Here is a 23,724-nt window from a genome sequence, read left to right on the forward strand (position 1 = left end):
TTGTGGCCTCATTTTCTTTAATTATTATTGATATGCCCACTCACATTCAATTATTACTGATACTCACATACACATACCCCTGAAGAATTCATTATTCTCTCTCTCTCTCTCTCTCTCTCTCTCTCTCTCTCTCTCTCTCTCTCTCACACACACACACACACACACACACACACACACACACACACAATGGATGAATAGGTAGGAGGATAAACGAACAGGTGAGACAATAGCTAGCCAGTCTCCATGTTTCCTCCAACAGGAACAAGTGAGGCCCCTAACTGTATATCCAAGTGATGTAAGAAAATGAACTGCCAACCCATAATATCATGAAAAAAATTACCACAAACGTCTAAAAGTGCAGTTGAGATAGTTCTGTAAACAAGGGAAATGATGTAAGAAACCTCAGGCATCAGGAAGACAAACAACAGAAAGAACAAAAATAGGGTAAATACAATAACTTTCCCTTCTCTTGAATTTCCTCAATTAAGTTTTATGTTTAAAGCAAATATTGTAGAACTAACATGGCTCTCAACTACAAAGAGGAAATATTTAAGGCAATTATAATCTAGTTTAGTCAGAAAAGAGGAGAACTTTGCTTCTAGATCTTACTGGATCTGGTAAGAATATGTCAGACACCATGGGAACTGATGCTCCAGCATCAAATTACATCATCAAATAATCAAACACTGTTGACATAGATAACAGTCACTCTACTATTCCTGTAGAAAGGTGAAACAATAAAGAGTAGGGCTTGGGCCTGGTCATGGGCTTAGTAGGTAAAGGCGATTGCCACTGAGCCTAAGAATCTAAGTTTAAAGCAGAAACCCACATAGTCCAGTCCCCACAATTGCCCTGTGATTCCACATGTGTGCTGGGGCCTGCATGTATCCTCACCCTGACATAAGTAAATAAATTTAATTAAAATAGGTTTAGAATAATGGGGCTTGGATTATTCTATGTCTAGAATAATCACTGGTTTACTATGTGATCTTCAGTGTGTCATTTAATTTTTCTGAGCTATAAATGACCTCCACAAAATTAAGGAATTAAACTGATATATTTTAAGTGCTTACATCCTCTCTAATTTAAAATCAAAAAAAGATTTTACCATAGGAAAAAAAGCTAGAAATAATGACCTTATATATAAACAAACAAACAAACAAGTCAGTGTCCAGACAAACTATTTTCACCATCAGATTTTATGGCTTTTTTTTTCTGTCTTTTTTTTTCAGACTTTTCCTTCCTATTGTGTTTCTTTTATATGAATCATCTACATGTTCAGTATAATAATGACACCAAGAAGCTCCTGATTTGTTTGTTTAATATTTTCTTGGAAGATTGATAACCTTTAAAAATAAATACTTTAACCAACTGTTTTCCATTTTTTATTTTTTACTATATGGGTCTTGGGGACTAAACTCAAGTCCTCCAGCCGACCATCTCGTTGGGCCCCTTAATTTTATATGCCAGGGAGGACATGTGCATGGGTGTGCCAGAGTATACATCCAGGTCAGAGAAGGGTGTCAGACTTGTCAGAAAGTGCCCATCCACACTCAGAGCTATCTCACTGCAGTGCCTGTCCACACTCAGAGCTATCTCACTGCAGTGCCTGTCCAAACCCAGAGCTATCTCACTGCAGTGCCTGTCCATACCCAGAGCTATCTCACTGGCGAAAATTTGCCATCTTAATCATTAACAAATTAAATTTTGAAATTTTGTCTATAACTCAAATAAACTGGAAGGGGTGCTTGGAGGTGAGGGGGAGCTGGAATGGGGTGAGGAACTGGGGTAGGGGTAATGGGAAGGCGGGCAATGGCTGAAATGTAAATTAATAAAATAATTAAAACAGAATTACAGATTGTTTAATGGAGTCTTCAATCTATTTTATTTTATTTTATTTTTAAGGGTAGCTTAAAAGGTTTTTTATAAGATCTGTGGCTTGAATTCTTTTACCATTTAATGATAAGAAGCATCTAAAAATTATTGTGAGACACACTGTGAGGCACACTGTAGATAAACCTATGTGCATACAGTGGGGCATACTTATTAGTTGAGAGTTCTGAGGCAATTCTGTTAAGAAGAAAAAGTTCCACAAACTTGATTTTAATTTTAAGTATTAAGTTATTTCTTTTTGCTTTAAAATTCAGATTTTTAAAAAGCCTCTTGGTGCTTTAGATATAGAGTTTATTTACAGTGATAAAATACATCACTCAGGTAATCTTATAACTAGCATTTATATGAGGTAATATTTTCAAGCAATTCAGGGACCTTGGATTTACATACATTAGAGCCAGCAGTCAAGGAACAATGCTGAGTCAAGAAGTACAAGGAAAACAGAGATAAAACCCACAGCAAGAGCTCACACGACAAGGAACATGGGAACACACATAGGACAAAGAAGAAGGCACGTGTCCCAGGTGTGTTTTACATCTTTAGAAAGCACTCATGAGACTCGAAAGGCTGCGGGAAGGAAGCCCCCTCTCCCGCACTGACCTGTAACAGCTGGGTGGCAGTGGCCCTCTGCTCAGGACTCTTCACCAAGCACTTCTTCACAAAATCCGTGAAGTCGTCAGACCAGAGCTCAGGTTTCCTGAATGTTGGTGGTGGGTTTGTAGGAATCATAAAAATAGCCTAGTGTAGAAGAGACATGCAGAAGACACAGTGAGAACCACAGGAGGACAGCCACATAAGTATGTCTCAATTTTCCTATCAGATTCTAAATCTCGAAAATGAATTTAAGGTGATACAGGAATTCCAGTGCGATTGCAACTTGGAAACCAAGTCTGTCTGCTGTGAATGTGTTCATTTCCCATTATATCCGGCTACTTCAATTATAGCTCACTGAGCACCTTATTTCTTATTTTGTCTGGTTTTTGAATCTATCTCCAAAGGAGATATATTTATAGACCTTTTGCCAGACACTAACTGTTATAGATATATTTCTAAATCTTGTTACTTATGCCAGATTTATTGAGTATTTCAGTTTTATGTTAAGTACTGCAGCTAGAAAAGGTCGGCAGCAGGCAAATCTGCATGTGTAACCCAAATTAATTAAGCATAGACAAAATTACTACTGTTCTTGAATACTAGATAATGAAGATTCTAAATGAAAATTTTAAGTATCCGAAGTTAAGTGCTAAATATTCATCTGACAGTTCAAATTTGAAAGGCATAAGGAAGTCCTCCACCTCAGAGCCTGTGGTAACCATCTCTTCCACAGTCCATGTGAGATAGCAAAAGCAAACTGAAACAAACACATACGATACTCAGTAAACATTAACACTTTTACTCATACATGCTATTAAAACAGCAGTAATGAAATTCTTGTGAAATAAGAAGAATTAGAACACATAATAACTACTCATAGGTAATTTTATGCATCTACTAATATGTAAATTTATAGAACTGTACAATTAACACTACAGGTGAGAGGGCAAAGTCCTTTTAACAGCAATAAATAAGCAAACTTAGCACACTATCATGGATTCTTAACAGAGAGAACCTCAGAGGAAGCACACCAAGTCTCTCCTTGTAGGTCTGAGCATTCTTCCCTTTGGAAAGATATCTTTTCATCTGACTCTAGATGGGCCTCTTCTTTTGTATGCAAATTTAATGAATGTTAAGTCCTGCTCATTCTCCTTAGAGCATAAAAAAGACAGGGGGTATTATATTAATTTATAAATTACAATAACATTTAGAAATTAAGTTTTTATTAAAAGAATTGAAATATTGTTTGCAGCTAAAACTTCTGTTCATATATAGAGAAAAAGTCAGAACTACAAAGGTATACACAAAACATTTTACTGCATCAATTTAATGTTTCCCTGTATAAGACAGAGCTACTGTTGTCCACTGAATTTGTATTAATTGGCAAAAAGGTGGCTTGAAATTACAATTAAAGATATACAACAGAATATTTACTTCAACTTGTTCATTTTACAGAAAAATAACCTCAAGCCTAGGGAGATTAAGAGTTAAAAATGAAATTTCAGATGTCCAACAGGGCTGTCATTTAAATCATCAGAAAAGCATCATAATGCTTCGAAGTTTCAACAAGCAAAGATGATTCTTAAATCTAAACAAACACCTAAGGAGATGTGAGGCACAGCAAGTGGTCCTGAGGTCAGCATGGGTCCATCAAGTCCTCCCCTGATTCCATGAGAGGAAGACAGCATAAGCAAGCTTTAAGACTATAAACTTACTAGACTTTAAGACTTACTAGAATCACAACTGCTACACTTACTAAGCTGACGTCTACTCAACCAAATAGGAGAATATTCAAATCAAAGTTTTCTCAGCAAACAGCATCGGGAAGACTGCAGAAGAAATGAAGCCTGTGCTACAATGACACACAAAACTATTAAGGACTTACCCCTGAGAGCTAGAGCCATCAAACTCTTACGAGAGAGACGTATAAGAAAAATGTCATGACAAGCAATTTGTCAATGACTTCTTGTCTGAAACCAAAGGTCAGGCATTTAAAAAAAAAAGGAAGGTGAACTTCACAGAAAACTAAGGCTCTGCACATTAATGGACGCTATTGCAAGAGTAAACATAGTATTTCATAGAAGATCCCTTCAACCCAACAATCAAAAATACATAAAGTACAATTCTAAAATAAGGGAAGGACTTAAATAAACATTTCTGCAAAGAAACAAAAACAGCAAACAGGCACAGGGCAGATACGTATTACTACTCACAGGAAAAGGCAATCAGACACAAAGATGAGATATAGCACTTGGAACCCAACAGGAGAACCTCTGGGAAGAGAGGAGATGGGGAAGGAGAGGGAAGCGACAACAAAACTGAACCCTTAAAAATTATTAAAACTGGGCCTGGAGAGGTGGCCTAGAATTTAATTCTTGCAGGGGACCCATGTTCAATTCCCAGCACCCACACGGTGGCTCACAATTGTCTGTAACTCCAGTCCTAGGAACCCTGATGCTCTTTTTTTGACCCTGTGGGCACTACACATATACATGGTGAACATACATACAGGCATGTAAAATGCTCATACACGTACAGTGTAGCTAGTATTGCAAAGCAAAATAAACACATATAATCAAATGACCATATTTCTAAGGTCATTTTCTGTATAGTCAGCTGATACCGTGATTCAGCTGCTAAAAGTTATGATGGGTCACTGACCAAGCAGTAACAGTAGGTTTATTTTGTTCTCTTGTGTGTTGTTTACTTATTTAAACAATGTGAAGCTTACCATAAGGTTCGAGACTCTCTTAGAATTAGGCTGACTTAAACCAGGATGTCACTTGGTCAGTCAGTCATCTACTTTATTCAATGGTCCTTTAAGTAAGTGACCTTGTAAGCTTTGCTATTACAAATTTTAAAATACTATCTATACCTGGGACCCACAGAGCTCACAGTCAACTTACAGAGAACAATTAATGAACAGAGGAAACAAACACCATGAGGTCTATCTCCAACTACGTGGGTTCATCTGTGATGGCTCCATAGTAATACTGGACTCTAGTGAGGCTACAAGAATGGACAAAATAAAACAGCAGGTTCAGGAATGAGAGCAAATCACCTGCTCCTTCAAACTAGAGGGAAACAGCACTTCTGAACCTCTTCTCTGAAAACAGTCCCTTGAGAGTTGACCTTAACCTCAACTGCAGGTAGATACTAGATTGTCTAGATAAACGCTGTTCCCTGCTGCTCTGTTACAAACAGGCAGATAACAGGCCCAACGATTTATGTCCTTGAAGCTAACTAATGCTTCTCCTTTGAACTTTGAGCCAATAAGCTGCAGCCTTATCTTCTGATAATCTTAACATATAAGGCTCACCTGGCAGTAGCTATTAGAAACCAGAGAATAAAAAGCTTTACTCTAACTCTTATTTACCCAGTCCCATCATAAAATGAGTATAATGTCACATCACACTGGCAAACAAGCGCCGAGCAAGCATGGACGCTGAGCGTACAGTTCAAATAGTGAGTCTATTAAAATGTCTCCAGGAAAATGCTTTATCTTTCATTTCTGTCTTTAACTTTTTAGAAAAATCAGTAACAGATGTAGATTTTTCTCAGTCTTTACAGGGTTCAACCAACCATGAGGATCCTCTTAAGAATCTCTAGGTTTTATGTAAGTCAAGTCATAAGCCCCTGTTGTAGAAAGTATTGATTACCAGTGGCTAGCCTTAAAATTCCCTGCCACCAACCAAACAGCACAGACACACGTTAGAGCCATATAATTGATCTTATCTCTAACACCTTTTGATTGAAGAATGTTAGTGCAATAAATTATATGATTAGCCTGTGCTTGTTTCTACACAGTATATTGCTTAACTACACACTAAACCTATCACTAAGGTTTTTTTTTTTTTTTAATTTCTCTGATCATAAGAACTCTGAAGAGGCCAAAAATTAAATGTGCTTCAAAATGTCTAACTAGCTTCATGCTTGAAAACTCATGCTTTAAACTCCATAGAGCCCCAACTTGCAGAAAGTGCTTCACTGAGAATCTGTCCACATAGATTTATAATCTCAGTGGAATGAATCAACAACTGTGTCTGACTAAGGCAGCTGATCTTGAATGCACAGGAGCACTGAGCTTGCCAGGATAACAGTACGTCACAGACGTGAACAAAAGAGCGTCTTCCCAGCAAATGAGGGGACGGTGGAGAGGACCCTCAAAGAACAGCAGAGCTGTTTTGTGAGAGTGAACATAATACACAGGTAGCACCCTTAGTCAAATAAAGACGGTATCTTTAAAAGGTAAATATAGTAATAGCCTTTCTTTAAAATACTGCAAATAAGAGCAAACAATACATGAAGGTGAAGCTGGAAATCATCAGAAACAGCCACTGACTGCATCGTCAGGGCGGTGTTTTCATACAGGGAAGCGGTTGGACAGTTCTTTGTATACAAAAGATGTCAGCATCCAGGTGTAAAGCCCCAGCTCTGCAAACAGTACCGTGCTGGTGTGAAAGAGACGCAAAGGTGAAACAAATGGGTGAAGAAACCCTGTTCCTGCCTTGCATTCCTTACAGTGGAGTGAGCAAAGCACAGGAGTAGAAACTCACAATTTGCCAGCTCTAGTTAGAGCAGCAGTTCTCATCCTGTGGGTCTCGACCCCTTTGGGGGGGTGTCAAACAACCCTTTTCACAGGGGTCACACATCAGATATCCTGCATATTAGAATTTATATTACAGTTTCCACTGCAGTTCTTAACTGTAGCAAAATTACAGTTATTACGTAGCAATGAAAATAAACTTATGGTTGGAGGTCACCACAACATGAGGAACTTAATTAAAGGTTCCACAGAATTGTTGAGTTAGAGGACCATCCACAATCACTCATCAGGCCAGGAACCAAAACGTCAGTCTGCCTGCCCGGAAAGTACTCCAGGAAGAGGCACAGTGGGTACTCCGGCTCTGAGTGAGAGCAGCTACTGGCCTGAGCACAGATCTATCTGTGACATTAGAGAACACTCAGCGGCACAACCCTACGCTTATCAGGGAAAGGGTTCCCTTGTGGATTCTCAGTCTCAAAAGGAATTTGAGGAAGAATTTTATTATTATTTGAGAGAAAAAATATTAAGGCAGGTAATTCCCTCTGCCAGGGAAGAGGGAGACAGAAAGTCGTACCTTTAGGTTAGGCCAAAAATAAACAGCAATTGCAGGAACTCAGGCAAATATTTAATCAAAAAAGCAATCTGTCTTCCATAATTCCTCTACCTCACCTTGGAAATGCTTTAATCCATGTCTTAGTAAAAGATACAGCGAAAGCAGTTTTGTTGTGGTTGTTTAAAAAACAAACAAACAAACGATGCAGCAGTCTCTACCTGCATAATCTTCTTTAACCCTCCTGTGAAGCAGGAACGCAGCCCAAAGCCTGGGCTGTGAGTGCTCAGCAGTCCCACATGTCACAGCTACCTGAGAAACATTCTTCTAACGATCATTTTATACAGCAAGAGTACCAAGGACCCACTCCAAACCTCACTGTAGGAGGCACAAACTTAGGGAAATGTGCCCGTTTTATAGACTGAGAGCCATAGCAGAGGAATGTTGAGACTCACAAAAGCTTACCATCCCAGGGGCAGGCTTTCATCAACAGTAACTGGACTGCGCCTGCTGCTCTATTTTGTTACCTAAAAGGCAGATGTCCATCTATCTGTGTTACAGATGTACTTCATTTCACTGTCTTACGGTTTTACTCACACGGAGATAAACGACTCGACTGCACAGATGGCAAGAACACAGCTCCGCCCCGTACGTCCCATAAGGAATGAGACAGCCTGTACTTCCACATTCACAGAACTGAAAAGGGCACCACCACACGGCTCCTGCCAGGGTTCGTCTGAAAAGACCAAGACTGGAGTGAAGACGTCCACCCTTCAGTGGGCATCTCGCCACCCCTGTATGTAGAGACCATGGGAGCTTGGAGCCCCACCTCGGCCTGGCAGTAATCAGCTGCCCTTTGCTCTGCCTACTGAGGAGGTCTACACACCCAGAGGACTTTCACTATCACCCAACAGTAAAACAATCACCAAGCAATGGATCCTCACGAGGAGCCGGAACTGTGACGCCACCAGCCAGCAATGACAAGCCACTCCTGCCACTGGTGTCCACAAAGGCCGAGCAAGGAATCTCAAGTCCAAACTCTACTGGTCCCCAGCTGGCGTAATGTCAAAAACGTGCATCTAGCATAGAGCTGACATGAGACTTGGAGACTGAAAACCTTTTTATGTCCAATTTTCAACTAAAAATTCCTTATCTTATTGAAGAATCTGGAAGATTATAACTTCATTGACAAAAAGACAGTAGATGTTTTTAATAGAGGTGTTAAAAAACTTTAAAGCAGAAAACAGAAGAAAAGTGCCTCAATTAACAACTATAAATAATAGTTGAAGGGCATGCACATATAGATTATAGATATAGATATATAGATATAGATATAGATACACACTAAATGGAAAGTTAGACATGAGAAGCACAATAGCCAAAACAGAAAGCTCAGTGTGTGGCTTCAATACCAGGCAGGGAAGAGCTAGTGAAAAAGGACCAGCAAGCGAGAGGACAGAACAACAGAGTAAATACTCACTCTGTAAGAGCAACAGGGGGAACCTGACGTGGGCACATGGGGGTAAGGCTGAGAGAACTGAGGAAGGCATGGATAGAGAGTCCCATGAACTTCTCTGGGACCAAGTCAAACATCCAGCATCCAGGTCTCTGGAGTTGTATTTTAAACTACATAGCTAACACTGCAATTCATCTTACAACACATCCAGCTGCCTGCACTACATCTGCGAAAGGCTGGACCAACCAGCAGTCAGCCAGCGACCAGGCTCCGTAGGCCCCACTAGATTCTAGGGGAGGGGCAAGTCTTGCCTTCAGTTCTGCATCTACTAGTGAGTTATCAGGCTGCAATTTCTAGCTCCAGACCACAGTAGCCCAGACGATCCTGGGTAAATTCACTGAGCCACAAAGCAAAACAAAGATCCACGAGTGTAGGGGAAGGCTGTGTAGGAACATAGAGGAGGAGCTGGTGGGATCAGGGAGAGAACGAAAAGGTAAGTGCGAGTAGAAACACAGGAGATGGGATCGGCACTGGCAGCTTCTCCACATTCGTGTGTGGATTTTTTTTTATACAAATGAAGGTGTAAGGCATTAATGCAAGCAAATGCTCCAGTGAACACATTCAACATTCACCTTTATAACCACTGTAAATAAGTCTGTTAACATTTTCTGCACAATGCCAGCATTTGGATTTTTTTTAAATAAGTAAATTTCTTATTGACAGAAACTAAATGATGTGTGTAGCATTTTATCACACAGGAGATTCCATCCATTCATTAGACTTTTCTAACTAGGTGTCCTGCATGCAAGTGCATGTTTTTAATGTTGTCTGTCTTCTGTGCTGTTCCTGTAAGTTTGCTATTAAAATACATTAAACTATAAAAACAGAAGAAATGAAAAGGTGGGCCACGAAGAGTCAGATGCAGCACATACATATACAAAACTGTTGAAGAGCAAACTCAGTTAATAAAAACTTTGCTAGAAATTTCTAACATTTTGCAGAAAAGATTTAGCCTATAGAGTCCAGAGACTGTACAAATCACAAGACAGAAAAATAGACATTCATATAAAAACATATTAATGAATTTCAGAAAATTAATGACTGAGGGCAAAAAACAATGTGAATGTTCACAGAAATGAGACCTTACCTTTAAACAGACAATGAAATGATGGCTGATTTCTTATCAGAAACCGTGAGTGTTGGAATGGCATTAAGTGATTAGCTACGAGAACTGCCAGCAGATTACCACAGACAGTGGAATTACCCTTCATGATGCACAGAAATCAAGATTCTAAGATAAGAAACCTTAACAGAATCATCAAGGCTCTAGCCTAAAAGAAGGTTGAAACCAATTTTCTAAATAAAGAAAAATATGTAATATGAAAATGTAAAATACCAGAAGGAAAGTAGAATACAGCTTAAATCAGTAAGTACAACAGATTCTCCTTTTACCTGAGTTTTTGAAATTATTTTTCATAGTTTCAACAAAAATTTAATACATATAGAAAACATTATTAATACATGGGAAAAAGTTAGAGAACAAAGAAGAAATTGGGGTTTTATATGCCACCCAAGCTGGTAAAACAGATAAACTCATATACATAATGAATAAATCAAAATGGAACACAAAAATACATGCAAGAAACCCACAGGAAGACAAGAAACCAGAAACCAAAAACCTGAGGAAATACAGAAAAGGATAAAATAAATGTAAAAAATGAAAAAGACAACTCTGTTATAGTTACTAAACTTCAACATCCCCTGACAACAGCCAGCGCCTGTCAAGAACCGAAGGACAGAGGAGTCTCAATCCATCGCCTCACAGACCTCGCTGTCACTTACAGTGTCTGCACCGAGTGTGCGTAGATTCCAAGAAAGCCCGTATCCTGAGGCACGTACATACCGACAGATCTAAAGAGCTGACTTCCTAGAGTAGCCCGCTACACTGCAGCTGAACTAGGTGTCTTATTAGAAAGATAAGCAAAAGCACCAGTACCTGGGGTCTAAACTGCAAACTTGTAAATAACCCATGGGTCAAAAGAAAAAACCTTGAGGTAAAGATTTAAAACCCTGAACTGAATGAAAGTGAAATGCAGAACACCAGGTTTACAGACATATGACACAGTCCCGAGAGCAGATTTTCCAGTCAACATTATCATTCCCATCCTTTAATTTTCTTTGTCTCTCTCCCAGTCCCATCTCTACCAGCCTCCAAATATTGGCTCTCAGTGCTGTCTACCCTTCCAGAAATGTCTCACATTCCATGTTTCTCTTTTATAACACTTCATCCTCCCTACACCACATCAAACTTGGCATTGTTGAATTCATCCCAGTTCAGTAATAGAAAAGCAAACCAATCAAGACATTGAGTGAAAGAAAGAAGGTAAATAACAACTCTCCCACCTATGCACAAACTTCAAATCGGTTAATAATAGCCCCAAACGCATGCAATTGGCAGACTTTCAGAAACATGGAAGTGGATAGTGTAAGGCCAGAAACTTCTCCTAGTCCTCTACTCTATAGTTGTGAGGAAGGAAAGGGAGTGTGTGGTAGCGGAGTACAACAGATCTTCCCGCTTCATACACTGATTTAGGAGAGCTCCTCCAGGGCAGGGTATTACAGTAGGTGAACTAAGGAAATGGGGTAGCTTCATGAAGATGTGTCTTACGAGCCTGAAAACCCAAGCTTAGATCTATTAGCCAGTAGAGGTAATTCTAATAGATCTTTGTTTTTTTCCTATTAGAAGGGGAGAAAGATGATCTGTAGCTAAAACACTTGAAGGTCAGAGGTCTTAAGAAATGAACATAGAGGAAAAACTTCACAACTAACTTAACATTTTTTACTTTTATACTTCCAGAGATCCAATTAAAAATGAAGACAAAAATCTATGTATGCCTTTCTATCACATCTCACATTTGGATGAGAAAACAAAACCAATCTATCCATTCATCCATCCATCCATCCATCCATCCATCCATCCATCCATCATTCATCCAATCCATCATCTATCCATCCATCATCCATCCACTCATCCATCATCCATCCATCCACCCATCATCCATCCATCATCCATCATCTATCGCCTATCCATCCATCCAGGGTCTGACAACAACTTAACACCTTTACTACCACAGCTCAAGCCCCTCCATCTCCTACCAGGTCTACTGAAGAAGTAACGTCTTCATTGTTTATTCCTCTGCTTGTACCATGTGTAGCTACCAACCCTTCTCAATAAGAATACCCTTAGCAGGGAATAGGGAGGAAAAATTTAGAACAGAGGCTGAAGGAACGCCCATTCAGAGCCTGCCCCACATGTGGCCCATACATATACAGCCACCCAATTAGATAAGATGTATGAAGCAAAGAAGTGCAGACCGACAGGAGCCGGATGTAGATCTCTCTGAGACACACCCAGAATACAGCAAATACAGAGGCGAATGCCAGCAGCAAACCACTGAACTGAGAACAGGACCCCCGTTGAAGGAATCAGAGAAAGAACTGGAAGAGCTTGAAGGGGCTCGAGACCCCATATGTACAACAATGCCAAGCAACCAGAGCTTCCAGGGACTAAGCCACTACCTAAAGACTATACATGGACTGACCCTGGACTCTGACCTCATAGGTAGCAATGCATATCCTAGTAAGAGCACCAGTGGAAGGGGAAGCCCTGGGTCCTGCTAAGACTGAACCCCCAGTGAACTAGACTGGTGGGGGGAGGGCGGCAATGGGGGGAGGTTTGGGAGGGGAACACCCATAAGGAAGGGGAGGGGGGAGGGGGATGTTGGCCCGGAAACCGGGAAAGGGAATAACAATCGAAATGTAAATAAGAAATACTCAAGTTAATAAAAAAAAAAAAGAACAGCTCATCTCAATAGAGCACTAGAATAAAGCATCCCTTTGTGTAAGATCTTCCAATGGTGACAAATCTCATAGCAAAGCTAAACAAGAAGGAAGCCACAGTGGCCTGGTCCTCTGCCGCTCCTGTATCACATCTTACCTTGTCTCTTGTCTTGTCTTGTCTCTAGTATCTTACCCAGCCAGCCTGCTGTTCCTTATGCCAGATTCTCTATTTAGTTTCTTCTAAAGGGAACATTCTTTCCAAAATGATCTGCATGGTTTATTTATTTATTTCCCTCCTTAATCTGTACTAACCGAAACAGCCACCTCATCAAATCACCCTTCTCGACCTTTGTGTACACGTAATACACAAACACATTTGTCATTCTGTGTCCCTCTTACAGTTATTAACCCGATTATCATTGTAAAGTATGTACATATACGACTTATTGCCTTCCTGTTGTCATAGAAGTACCTTTGTAAAAAGCTGGGCACATTTCATTCATTGTTATATCTCAATGCCTAAAACACTGTGAGAAAAACACAAATGAGGCAGGGCTGGGAGTACAACTCAGCAGCAGCCAGCTGTCTGCCTCACACGCCCAAAGCTCTGAGTCTGATGCCCAGCACTAAAAGACAAATGAATGAATAATGAATAAATTACTATACCTAGGTCTTAGCCTTTATCGGGGGACTTAAAGTGTATAAAATTTTATAAAAAGATGGAACTGGATGGCAAAGTAAAATGTACATTACATGTACATACATGTATAAACACATATGTTAGCTGGCCTTCTTAGGAAGAGAAAAGACTTGTCAGGAAATGATTAACTTCAGAAAGAACAAAATCTGAATGAGTCACTGGCAAACAAGTCAATCCACCTTGAAAGACTAGTAAGTACCAACAAATATGTGAAAAATGTTATAATAAAACCACATAATTAAGCACAGAGAACAGGACTATCTGGCCAGTGTTTGCTATCATTGGCAAACATCCATATTAACTCAGCTTCCCCAATTCAAAATACAAATGGAACCGTGAGTTTGCCAACTCACTGGAGAGAAAGACTGTATTACAATCCGGGTTCATATTAAAGTTACCTCATTCTTCTCAACTTAGATCTGACCTAGAGGAAAATTTTTAACAGATTCTATTGGACAAGTGCCATGGTAAAGTTTAAAATTAGCATTTCAGATGCTAACCTAAAAAAGTTCCATTTTATTTCTTAAAAGTGAACTAGGCTAAAAATAAAATATGATGAATTATGAGAATAAAATGGATAAAAGAAACATTTTGTCAGAGAAAAACAGAAGTATAACACTAGTCCCTCCTCTCATTCCTTCTGATTTCATTCATGTGAAAGCTGCACACATGGCAGTGCTCAGGCTGTTACCTGATGAGGAAGATACTGCTCCTCTTTCCTCAAGTTCTATCATGTAAACACACACGCACACATACACACACACATGCACATGCATAACATGTAACCCAGTTTGGCTTCAAACTTGCTATGTACCTAAAATAGCCTTGAACTCTGGTCCTCCTGCCTCTACCTCCTAAGTGCTGGGGTTACAAGTGTGCAGTAGCACATTTATTGACTTATACCACTGCTGTAAGAACTCTTTCCCTGTAGATGTGTGAAAAACTGAGCCCCTGTTCCTTATATATCATCTACTATAACTTAAGTAGGACACGCCAAAGTCCAACTTGGGAAGTCAATGAGTTTATTAGGCATGAGTCAGGAGGGGTTATTCACAGAAGCAGGACTATGAGAAATGCTCACTGCGCCAGGCATATCCACTTCTCCACATCTGAACAAATGGAGACCAGCCCCTGTTAACCTTCCAGTCTCTCAATCATCTCCCAATACTAATGTCCAATTGGAGTAGAAGGACATATGGTGGCTGGGAGGTATAGAAGGGTGTAGACAAACTCTCAGATGAGGGTCCAATGGCCCACCCTCCTCCTCTTCATCCTCCTCCTCCTCCTCCTCCTTCGGAGTCTCTTATAAGAAGACACAGCTAGCTGCTCTGATGCACTCTAAGGCTGCTGTGCTCAGAAGGTCATACTCCACATTGAACACTGACACGTCTCCCTTCTGAGTTATTACAGGTACAAAGGAAAAAAACTACTCCCATTTTATACAAATGTACTAACTTCATGAGTACCTTTACGTCACAAAGCACTGCATTTCCGTTACAATAAAGGCCTACACTAGCTGCTATACATCTGTGTCAATAAATTCCTAATTAGAGCAGTCACCCAAATATAATGAAATGTCTGAGCCTGGGGTTTACTGGGTGGTGGGAAGCTCAGGCTGTTCTCAAATCAGACTGTTTAGAGGAGAGCAGAAGACACTGTAGGTAACAAAGTAAACTGAGCAGAAAGGGGGCAAAGATAAAAACCTAGACGCATATACAAACAAAGCACTGCTAAAATAAAAGGTGGCAGCACATAAACAGAAAGTACTCAGAGTAAATGGTCTTCTAGAATGCTCTTAAGAATCTGACTACTAACTAGCCACGAAGTTTTAAAATGGCATCTTGATGGGGAAGTTTTAAGGAAATAGGATGATCTTTGTGACTTAAGAATGATAAATCTAGCAATGTTGTGAAGGTTACTCTGGAGAAGAAAACAAGATGGAGGGCTACTAGTTAGACTGATGTAGAAACGCAGAGGAAAAAATACAAAGTCTGAAATATGGAAATGAAGAACTCTTAAGGGAGTAATACATTTAGTAAGTGTTGAGTAATGAAAATCTGAAGTATATCTATGGGGACTGGGCAAGGAGAAAATGTCAATAGAACTTGGTGACTAATAAAAGTAGATGATTAGATGAAAGATAATTTCCAGAGTTTTCAACTTGGTAACTTACTGTATGAACGACAATATAAGATATTAAATTAAAGGTTAAAACAAATGTATGAATATTACATTTGAAGTGCCTCAACAGTATAGAAAAGCAATTATCTACGCAGGTAACTAAAAATGAGTCTAGGACTCAAGATTGACAGCCATGGGGGGGTGGTCATGAAATGAGATATCAAAAAAGTAAGTCAAAAGAGGTAAGGATGGCAAATAGATCTTCAATATCTATCAATATCTGTCAATAGTTTGCAGGAAAGCAGTGAGAAAAGGAGTCAAAGTCTACTCAAGAAAAAGAAGAGCTAAGCTAGAGGCACTTGAATCTATCTGGGAGGTTCCATGAGAGAGGAAAGGAGGGAGTGGCAGACAGAAGAGAAGGAGGTACCATTCCAGCAAACAGGAAGAGAAAGAAACAGAGCACTAAAGGTAAGGCCCAAAGAAGCACTTGTCTGATATTTTCAATGATGAATATTCCGTCTTTAGGGTATTTCTAAATTTTTTTCTAATTTCTCATCACAAATGTATACAGTACATTGATTTATAAGACAAAGTACTAAATACCCTAAAAAGAACCATCTCTTTCATTTTCACAAGAATTGTAGGAGGAAATATTTCTCTGTTTTATATTCCACAAGAAAGTTAATTAAAGGATCAGAAGTTTAAGTAATGTTCTTACGTCCTCTGCAAAAACAGGGTAGAGCTGTAAACTGAACCCAGGCAGTCTAACGCTAAAGCCTATGTTCTGTTCTCAGCCATCTTAGTCACTCTGACTTCTATACAGCTACAGAACACTCACAGAGTTTGCCCATCAGAGACTTACTAAACTATACTTAATATATTTTTTAAAAAACAGATAATTAACAGAAATACTAAGGCATTAATAAACATGGTTTTCTCATTAGTGTATAGACTGACATGTACATGTACATAAAAATTATACATAAGAGCATTTCTTAAATTTTTATCATGCAAGAGAATTTTTTTATTTGGATGCACATTGCCAAATTCACCCTGAGAATTTGGAATTTTCGGCCAGAGATGAACTTACGTTTCTGGCCATCTCCGAGAGGCTGCTTGGAGATCAACCCTTTAGGTAACAGTCATGGAACTGAGGTTAACACAGAAGCCCCTGGGATGTGGTATATCGTCAATAAGAATTATTCACAATTATTATACCATTGTCACAATTCCTATACATTATTAAAGGTTACATTATTTACTCAAAGCTCACATAGTGCCTGATGGCCCAGTAATCTGCCCTCAGCCTGCAGGCTCCTCTTCCCCTCACACTGCTAACTAGGCAGTTCTCCTAGGCTGTGACCCCTCCACTCCGTCCCTCTGTGACCCCCCATCCGTCTGTGAGCCCCCATCCCTCGCATCCTCATCAGTCTCTTCCATCATTTCTAAACCATAAGTATCTTAACATGGCTTACAGAATCTTTGCCTGGGCTATTACTCATCTGTAATATCCTCTTGGAATATTGCCTATTTTTAAGTATTGTCAATATAGAATCATATGTATCTCTAATAAATCCATAAACTTCCTATGTTTCCAAAGAACTCCTAAAATAATTAAGAATTCTCCAGAAGAAGTTTACATGAGCTATCTCATTTAACCCTTGATGATATAAGCTGTATTTATTCTCATTATGATGTATGTAGAAATTACCTTTGTCTAAGTGATACAACAGTAAACAGAAGAGCTAAAGCCTACCACTGCAATTACACTACACAAACATATAATGTATTATTTAATAATAAATGGTGTTTAGAGTACAGATTTTTAAATACTAATTTAAATAAATTTCATCCTTTTAATACTTTTAATTGATATTTTAGTCTGCTTCATGCCAGCCACTAGTGAGACACCAATGATGATCATGTGGACCCAGTACCTGCTTTCCTGAGACAGACGCCCTAGTAAGGAAGGGAATACTTCAGGGACTACAGTTGTTAAGGACGTGCATTACAGGCATCAAGTGGAAGGAGCCTAGAGGCTGATATTTGCGGTTCCTCTGACTACCACATCTTCTCAGTCTCACTCCTTACACATACAACAAAGGGCAGGAAGACTTCAGTAAGTACTGAGAGAAAAAGTACAAGGTAAGTTGATATCCATGAGTTGACAGTTATTATATTTTACCCTGCAGTGCTATAAGGTTGTGAATTACAGAGAATGTAACTTAGAATGTCAAGTGACTCATTGTGTTATGGTGCCTTCAACATAAAAATATTAGATCAATGTTGTTGTAAAAATATAAAAAAATAAAAAAAAAGTATGGTTGTCTTTTATCCCCACTAGGTTCAGCACCGCAGTGCCCCAAAATATCTGCTGAATATCTTAATTCTCAGTCAGCAAAGCCTCTCACCCGCTCTGCTCCATCCCCTATCACACTGCCAAAGGCCTCTCTCTGAGCCTGACAGCAATCTCTCTACCTATCTAGTTCCCAAGGCAGGTTTCCCAATTCTGTGGTGGCCCAAACCAGCAGCCCCACACTCCATTACACTTAAATCTACACATGAAAGAACACACAGCACAATAATCTTTGACCCAATTGGTAAGATATGATTGGCCACTTAAACATATAAAGCCGGGTGCCATCCATCCCTTAAGAACATTAATAACCTGTAAATACACAGAGCGGAATCTTAACGTCACCTGCCATGGCTTCTCTCCCTCTCCTCTGTCCCTTCTCTCTCTGTTCTAGACTCCTTCTCTTCCTTCAAACTTCTCTCCCGCCCATCCTTCCTTCTCCTCCAATGACAGGCCTCCTTCTATCCTGTACCTGCCCCTCACCTGTATTTTACAAATTCAATGGGGAGAAGGTTCTGGTGAAGTCACCTGAGTCCTGAGTACATGACTGTCCTTGGGGCAGTGGAGATAGCATCAAAATATAGATAACTCCAGGGCAAACCACAACAGATCAAGGACATACAAATAAAACTGTAAAATATATACTGTGGTTTTTCATCAGATCATGTAGTTTTTTATTATTATTTCTTTTATTTTTGAGATTATAATACAATCCAATCATTCCTCCTTCTCTTTCTTCTCTCCAAACAACCCCTTCTTGCTTTCTTTCAAATACATGGCCTTTTACTTTATTAACTATCACATGCATATGTATCAACTGTCACATGTATACACATATACTTCTAGGAAATAACCAGCTCAGTCTATAGAAAGCTAATTATATGTATATACTCAGGGCTGGCCATTTGCTTAAGTCTTCTTTTAAAAATATATTATTTAAAATTATATTTGAATTCTTTAGCTCTATCCTTGGCAAAAACTTATTAACTCTGAAACAGAATGTAATATAGACTACCTAAAACTAATTAAATAGTATTTGAAAATATGTTTCAATGTTACTCCTGGTAAAGACAAAATGATATGGCCAATTCCCAACAGAACTTTTATTTTAGACAATATTAACTATAAATAAAGAGGAATTATATTCACAATTGAATACACAGCATTGAAGGATTAATAGAAAAAAAACATTTATAAGAGTTTCAAAAGAAAAAACAATTTTTCTAACAGGGAGCAAATACCTAAAATTGAAATACTAGTCTAACAAAAACCATGAAAGTAAAATCAAATATGAAACCGGTCTGAGCCCTGTAGCTTCAGTCTTCATTCACCCAACAGGAAAATCTCTCCCACTTTCTCCTTCCCTGTGTAAGACTGAAACTATGCGACCTTCTGTTTGTGTTACAATTATACTAACTCAATGCAGGTCACTTGCTTTGTACTGAGTCCAGATGAGTTTCAGTAAACTAAACATGAGCCAATTAGTTTTAAGAAAAGGAAGAAAAGAAAAAATGGCAGAAAGAAATCTCCATGATGGCTGTTGGTTGGGTCACACAGTGGCTAAGAACACTGCAACCTGACTCATTTTGCCGAACACCAACCATATCATTAAAAACCAAGATTCTGGGGCTGGGGATTTAGCTCAGTGGTAGAGCGCTTACCTAGGAAGCGCAAGGCCCTGGGTTCGGTCCCCAGCTCCGAAAAAAAGAACCCCCCCCCAAAAAAAAACCAAGATCTTTTAAAAATTTCATTCTTATATATCACATTTGAAAATTCCAACTTAAATGCACTTTCTGCTGAATGTGAGGAAAATGTCCTGGTGTAAGACTGGTTGTCCCCTCCTGAAGCAAATGTTTTTTGTTGGTTTGGTTTGATTTGGTTTGGTTTATGGCCTACTGAGACAGATTGTGCATCTTCTTTGAAAAAGGATAGCTAGTATTCTGAGATCTGTAGGTTTTTGATTTATAGGACATGTACATGAGAAAATGACACTAGTGATTTGCCCAACACACACACATACACACACACACACACAAAGATGATGCTGGGCTATTAAGTTCAACATTAGAGTCTAAAAATTAACAGGAACTTCCATGGAACTAGACACATGATAAACTAGGCAGTGGAAAGAAACATTCACAGTTGGAAGAAGGAATTCTTTTTTAATATTTTATCAGGAGTTGTCACTTTAAAGTTTTTATAATTTATCATGTAAAAACAGTTTATTATTTTTAAATTCTGCTCACTAATATGCTTATTGGGTAAAAATTATAGTTTATGTGAAAATGAACATAAAACCATAAGTTAAAAATCAGTGCATTTATATAAAAATTGTATAAAAATTTCTAATTAATTGTGGAATTGCTGGTATTATAAATTTAAAACTATTTGCTCCCGAGGATCCCGGCCCGCAGCAGCTCTCTACTCCCAGACCCGGTGAGAGAGAGACCCAACCGCCTGGTCAGGTGGGCACTCCTGAGGCTGCAGAGCTGAAGAGACCACCAAGACTGCTCACCCCTGCCCACATCCCTGGCCCAAGAGGAAACTGTATAAGGCCTCTGGGCTCCCATGGGGGAGGGCCCAGGAGCGGCAGGACCCCTGCCTGAGACACCGCCGGACCCTGAACTAAACAGACCGGATAAACAGTTCTCTGCACCAAATCCCGTGGGAGGGAGAGCTAAACCTTCAGAGAGGCAGACAAGCCTGGGAAACCAGAAGAGACTGCTCCCTGCACACACATCTCGGATGCCAGAGGAAAAAGCCAAAGACCATCTGGAACGCTGGTGCACTGAAGCTCCCGGAAGGGGCGGCACAGGTCTTCCTGGTTGCTGCCACTGCAGAGAGCCCCTGGGCAGCACCCCACGAGCGAACCTGAGCCTCGGGACCACAGGTAAGACCAAATTTTCTGCTGCAAGAAAGCTGCCTGGTGAACTCAAGACACAGGCCCAAAGGAACAGCTGAAGACCTGTAGAGAGGAAAAACTACATGCCCGAAAGCAGAACACTCTGTCCCCATAACTGACTGAAAGAGAGGAAAACAGGTCTACAGCACTCCTGACACACAGGCTTATAGGACAGTCTAGCCACTGTCAGAAATAGCAGAACAAAGTAACACTAGAGATAATCTGATGGCGAGAGGCAAGCGCAGGAACCCAAGCAACAGAAACCAAGACTACATGCCATCATCGGAGCCCAATTCTCCCACCAAAACAAACATGGAATATCCAAACACACCAGAAAAGCAAGATCTAGTTTCAAAATCATATTTGATCATGATGCTGGAGGACTACAAGAAAGACATGAACACACTTAGGGAAGCACAGGAAAACATTAATAAACAAGTAAAAGCCTACAGAGAGGAATCGCAAAAATCCCTGAAAGAATTCCAGGAAAACACAATCAAACAGTTGAAGGAATTAAAAATGGAAATAGAAGCAATCAAGAAAGAACACATGGAAACAACCCTGGATATAGAAAACCAAAAGAAGAGACAAGGAGCTGTAGATACGAGCTTCACCAACAGAATACAAGAGATGGAAGAGAGAATCTCAGGAGCAGAAGATTCCATAGAAATCATTGACTCAACTGTCAAAGATAATGTAAAGCGGAAAAAGCTACTGGTCCAAAACATACAGGAAATCCAGGACTCAATGAGAAGATCAAACCTAAGGATAATAGGTATAGAAGAGAGTGAAGACTACCAGCTCAAAGGACCAGTAAATATCTTCAACAAAATCATAGAAGAAAACTTCCCTAACCTAAAAAAAGAGATACCCATACACATACAAGAAGCCTACAGAACTCCAAACAGATTGGACCAGAAAAGAAACACCTCCCGTCACATAATTGTCAAAACACCAAACGCACAAAATAAAGAAAGAATATTAAAAGCAGTAAGGGAAAAAGGTCAAGTAACATATAAAGGGAGACCTATCAGAATCACACCAGACTTCTCGCCAGAAACTATGAAGGCCAGAAGATCCTGGACTGATGTTATACAGACCCTAAGAGAACACAAATGCCAGCCCAGGTTACTGTATCCAGCAAAACTCTCAATTAACATTGATGGAGAAACCAAGATATTCCATGACAAAACCAAATTTACACAATATCTTTCTACAAATCCAGCACTACAAAGGATAATAAATGGTAAAGCCCAACATAAGGAGGCAAGCTATACCCTAGAAGAAGCAAGAAACTAATCGTCTTGGCAACAAAACAAAGAGAGTGAAAGCACACAAACATAACCTCACATCCAAATATGAATATAACGGGAAGCAATAATCACTATTCCTTAATATCTCTCAATATCAATGGCCTCAACTCCCCAATAAAAAGACATAGATTAACAAACTGGATACGCAACGAGGACCCTGCATTCTGCTGCCTACAGGAAACACACCTCAGAGACAAAGACAGACACTACCTCAGAGTGAAAGGCTGGAAAACAACTTTCCAAGCAAATGGTCAGAAGAAGCAAGCTGGAGTAGCCATTCTAATATCAAATAAAATCAATTTCCAACTAAAAGTCATCAAAAAAGATAAGGAAGGACACTTCATATTCATCAAAGGAAAAATCAACCAAGATGAACTCTCAATCCTAAATATCTATGCCCCAAATACAAGGGCACCTACATACGTAAAAGAAACCTTACTAAAGCTCAAAACACACATTGCACCTCACACAATAATAGTGGGAGATTTCAACACCCCACTCTCATCAATGGACAGATCATGGAAACAGAAATTAAACAGTGATGTCGACAGACTAAGAGAAGTCATGAGCCAAATGGACTTAACGGATATTTATAGAACATTCTATCCTAAAGCAAAAGGATATACCTTCTTCTCAGCTCCTCATGGTACTTTCTCCAAAATTGACCATATAATTGATCAAAAAACGGGCCTCAACAGGTACAGAAAGATAGAAATAATCCCATGCGTGCTATCGGACCACCACGGCCTAAAACTGGTCTTCAATAACAATAAGGGAAGAATGCCCACATATACGTGGAAATTGAACAATGCTCTACTCAATGATAACCTGGTCAAGGAAGAAATAAAGAAAGAAATTAAAAACTTTTTAGAATTTAATGAAAATGAAGATACAACATACTCAAACTTATGGGACACAATGAAAGCTGTGCTAAGAGGAAAACTCATAGCGCTGAGTGCCTGCAGAAAGAAACAGGAAAGAGCATATGTCAGCAGCTTGACAGCACACCTAAAAGCTCTAGAACAAAAAGAAGCAATTACACCCAGGAGGAGTAGAAGGCAGGAAATAATCAAACTCAGAGCTGAAATCAACCAAGTAGAAACAAAAAGGACCATAGAAAGAATCAACAGAACCAAAAGTTGGTTCTTTGAGAAAATCAACAAAATAGATAAACCCTTAGCCAGACTAACGAGAGGACACAGAGAGTGTGTCCAAATTAACAAAATCAGAAATGAAAAGGGAGACATAACTACAGATTCGGAGGAAATTCAAAAAATCATCAGATCTTACTATAAAAACCTATATTCAACAAAATTTGAAAATCTTCAGGAAATGGACAATTTCCTAGACAGATACCAGGTATCGAAGTTAAATCAGGAACAGATAAACCAGTTAAACAACCCCATAACTCCTAAGGAAATAGAAGCAGTCATTAAAGGTCTCCCAACCAAAA

At 39.4% G+C, this 23,724-nt stretch overlaps 1 protein-coding gene across 8 annotated transcripts in view; it reads right to left on the bottom strand.

Moving 5' to 3' along the window:
• Window positions 1-23,724, bottom strand: part of Stk3 (serine/threonine kinase 3) — a 270,132-nt gene that overhangs the window by 126,965 nt on the left and 119,443 nt on the right. For all 8 annotated transcript variants that reach the window (XM_008765462.4, XM_039079866.2, XM_039079865.2 and 5 more), the window contains one exon: window positions 2,494-2,631. In XM_008765462.4, the coding sequence (XP_008763684.1) occupies window positions 2,494-2,631 (138 nt within the window). The remainder of the gene's footprint in view (window positions 1-2,493; window positions 2,632-23,724) is intronic.

Source organism: Rattus norvegicus, chromosome 7 (genome assembly GCF_036323735.1).
Source record: "Rattus norvegicus strain BN/NHsdMcwi chromosome 7, GRCr8, whole genome shotgun sequence".
NCBI lineage: Eukaryota > Metazoa > Chordata > Mammalia > Rodentia > Muridae > Rattus > Rattus norvegicus.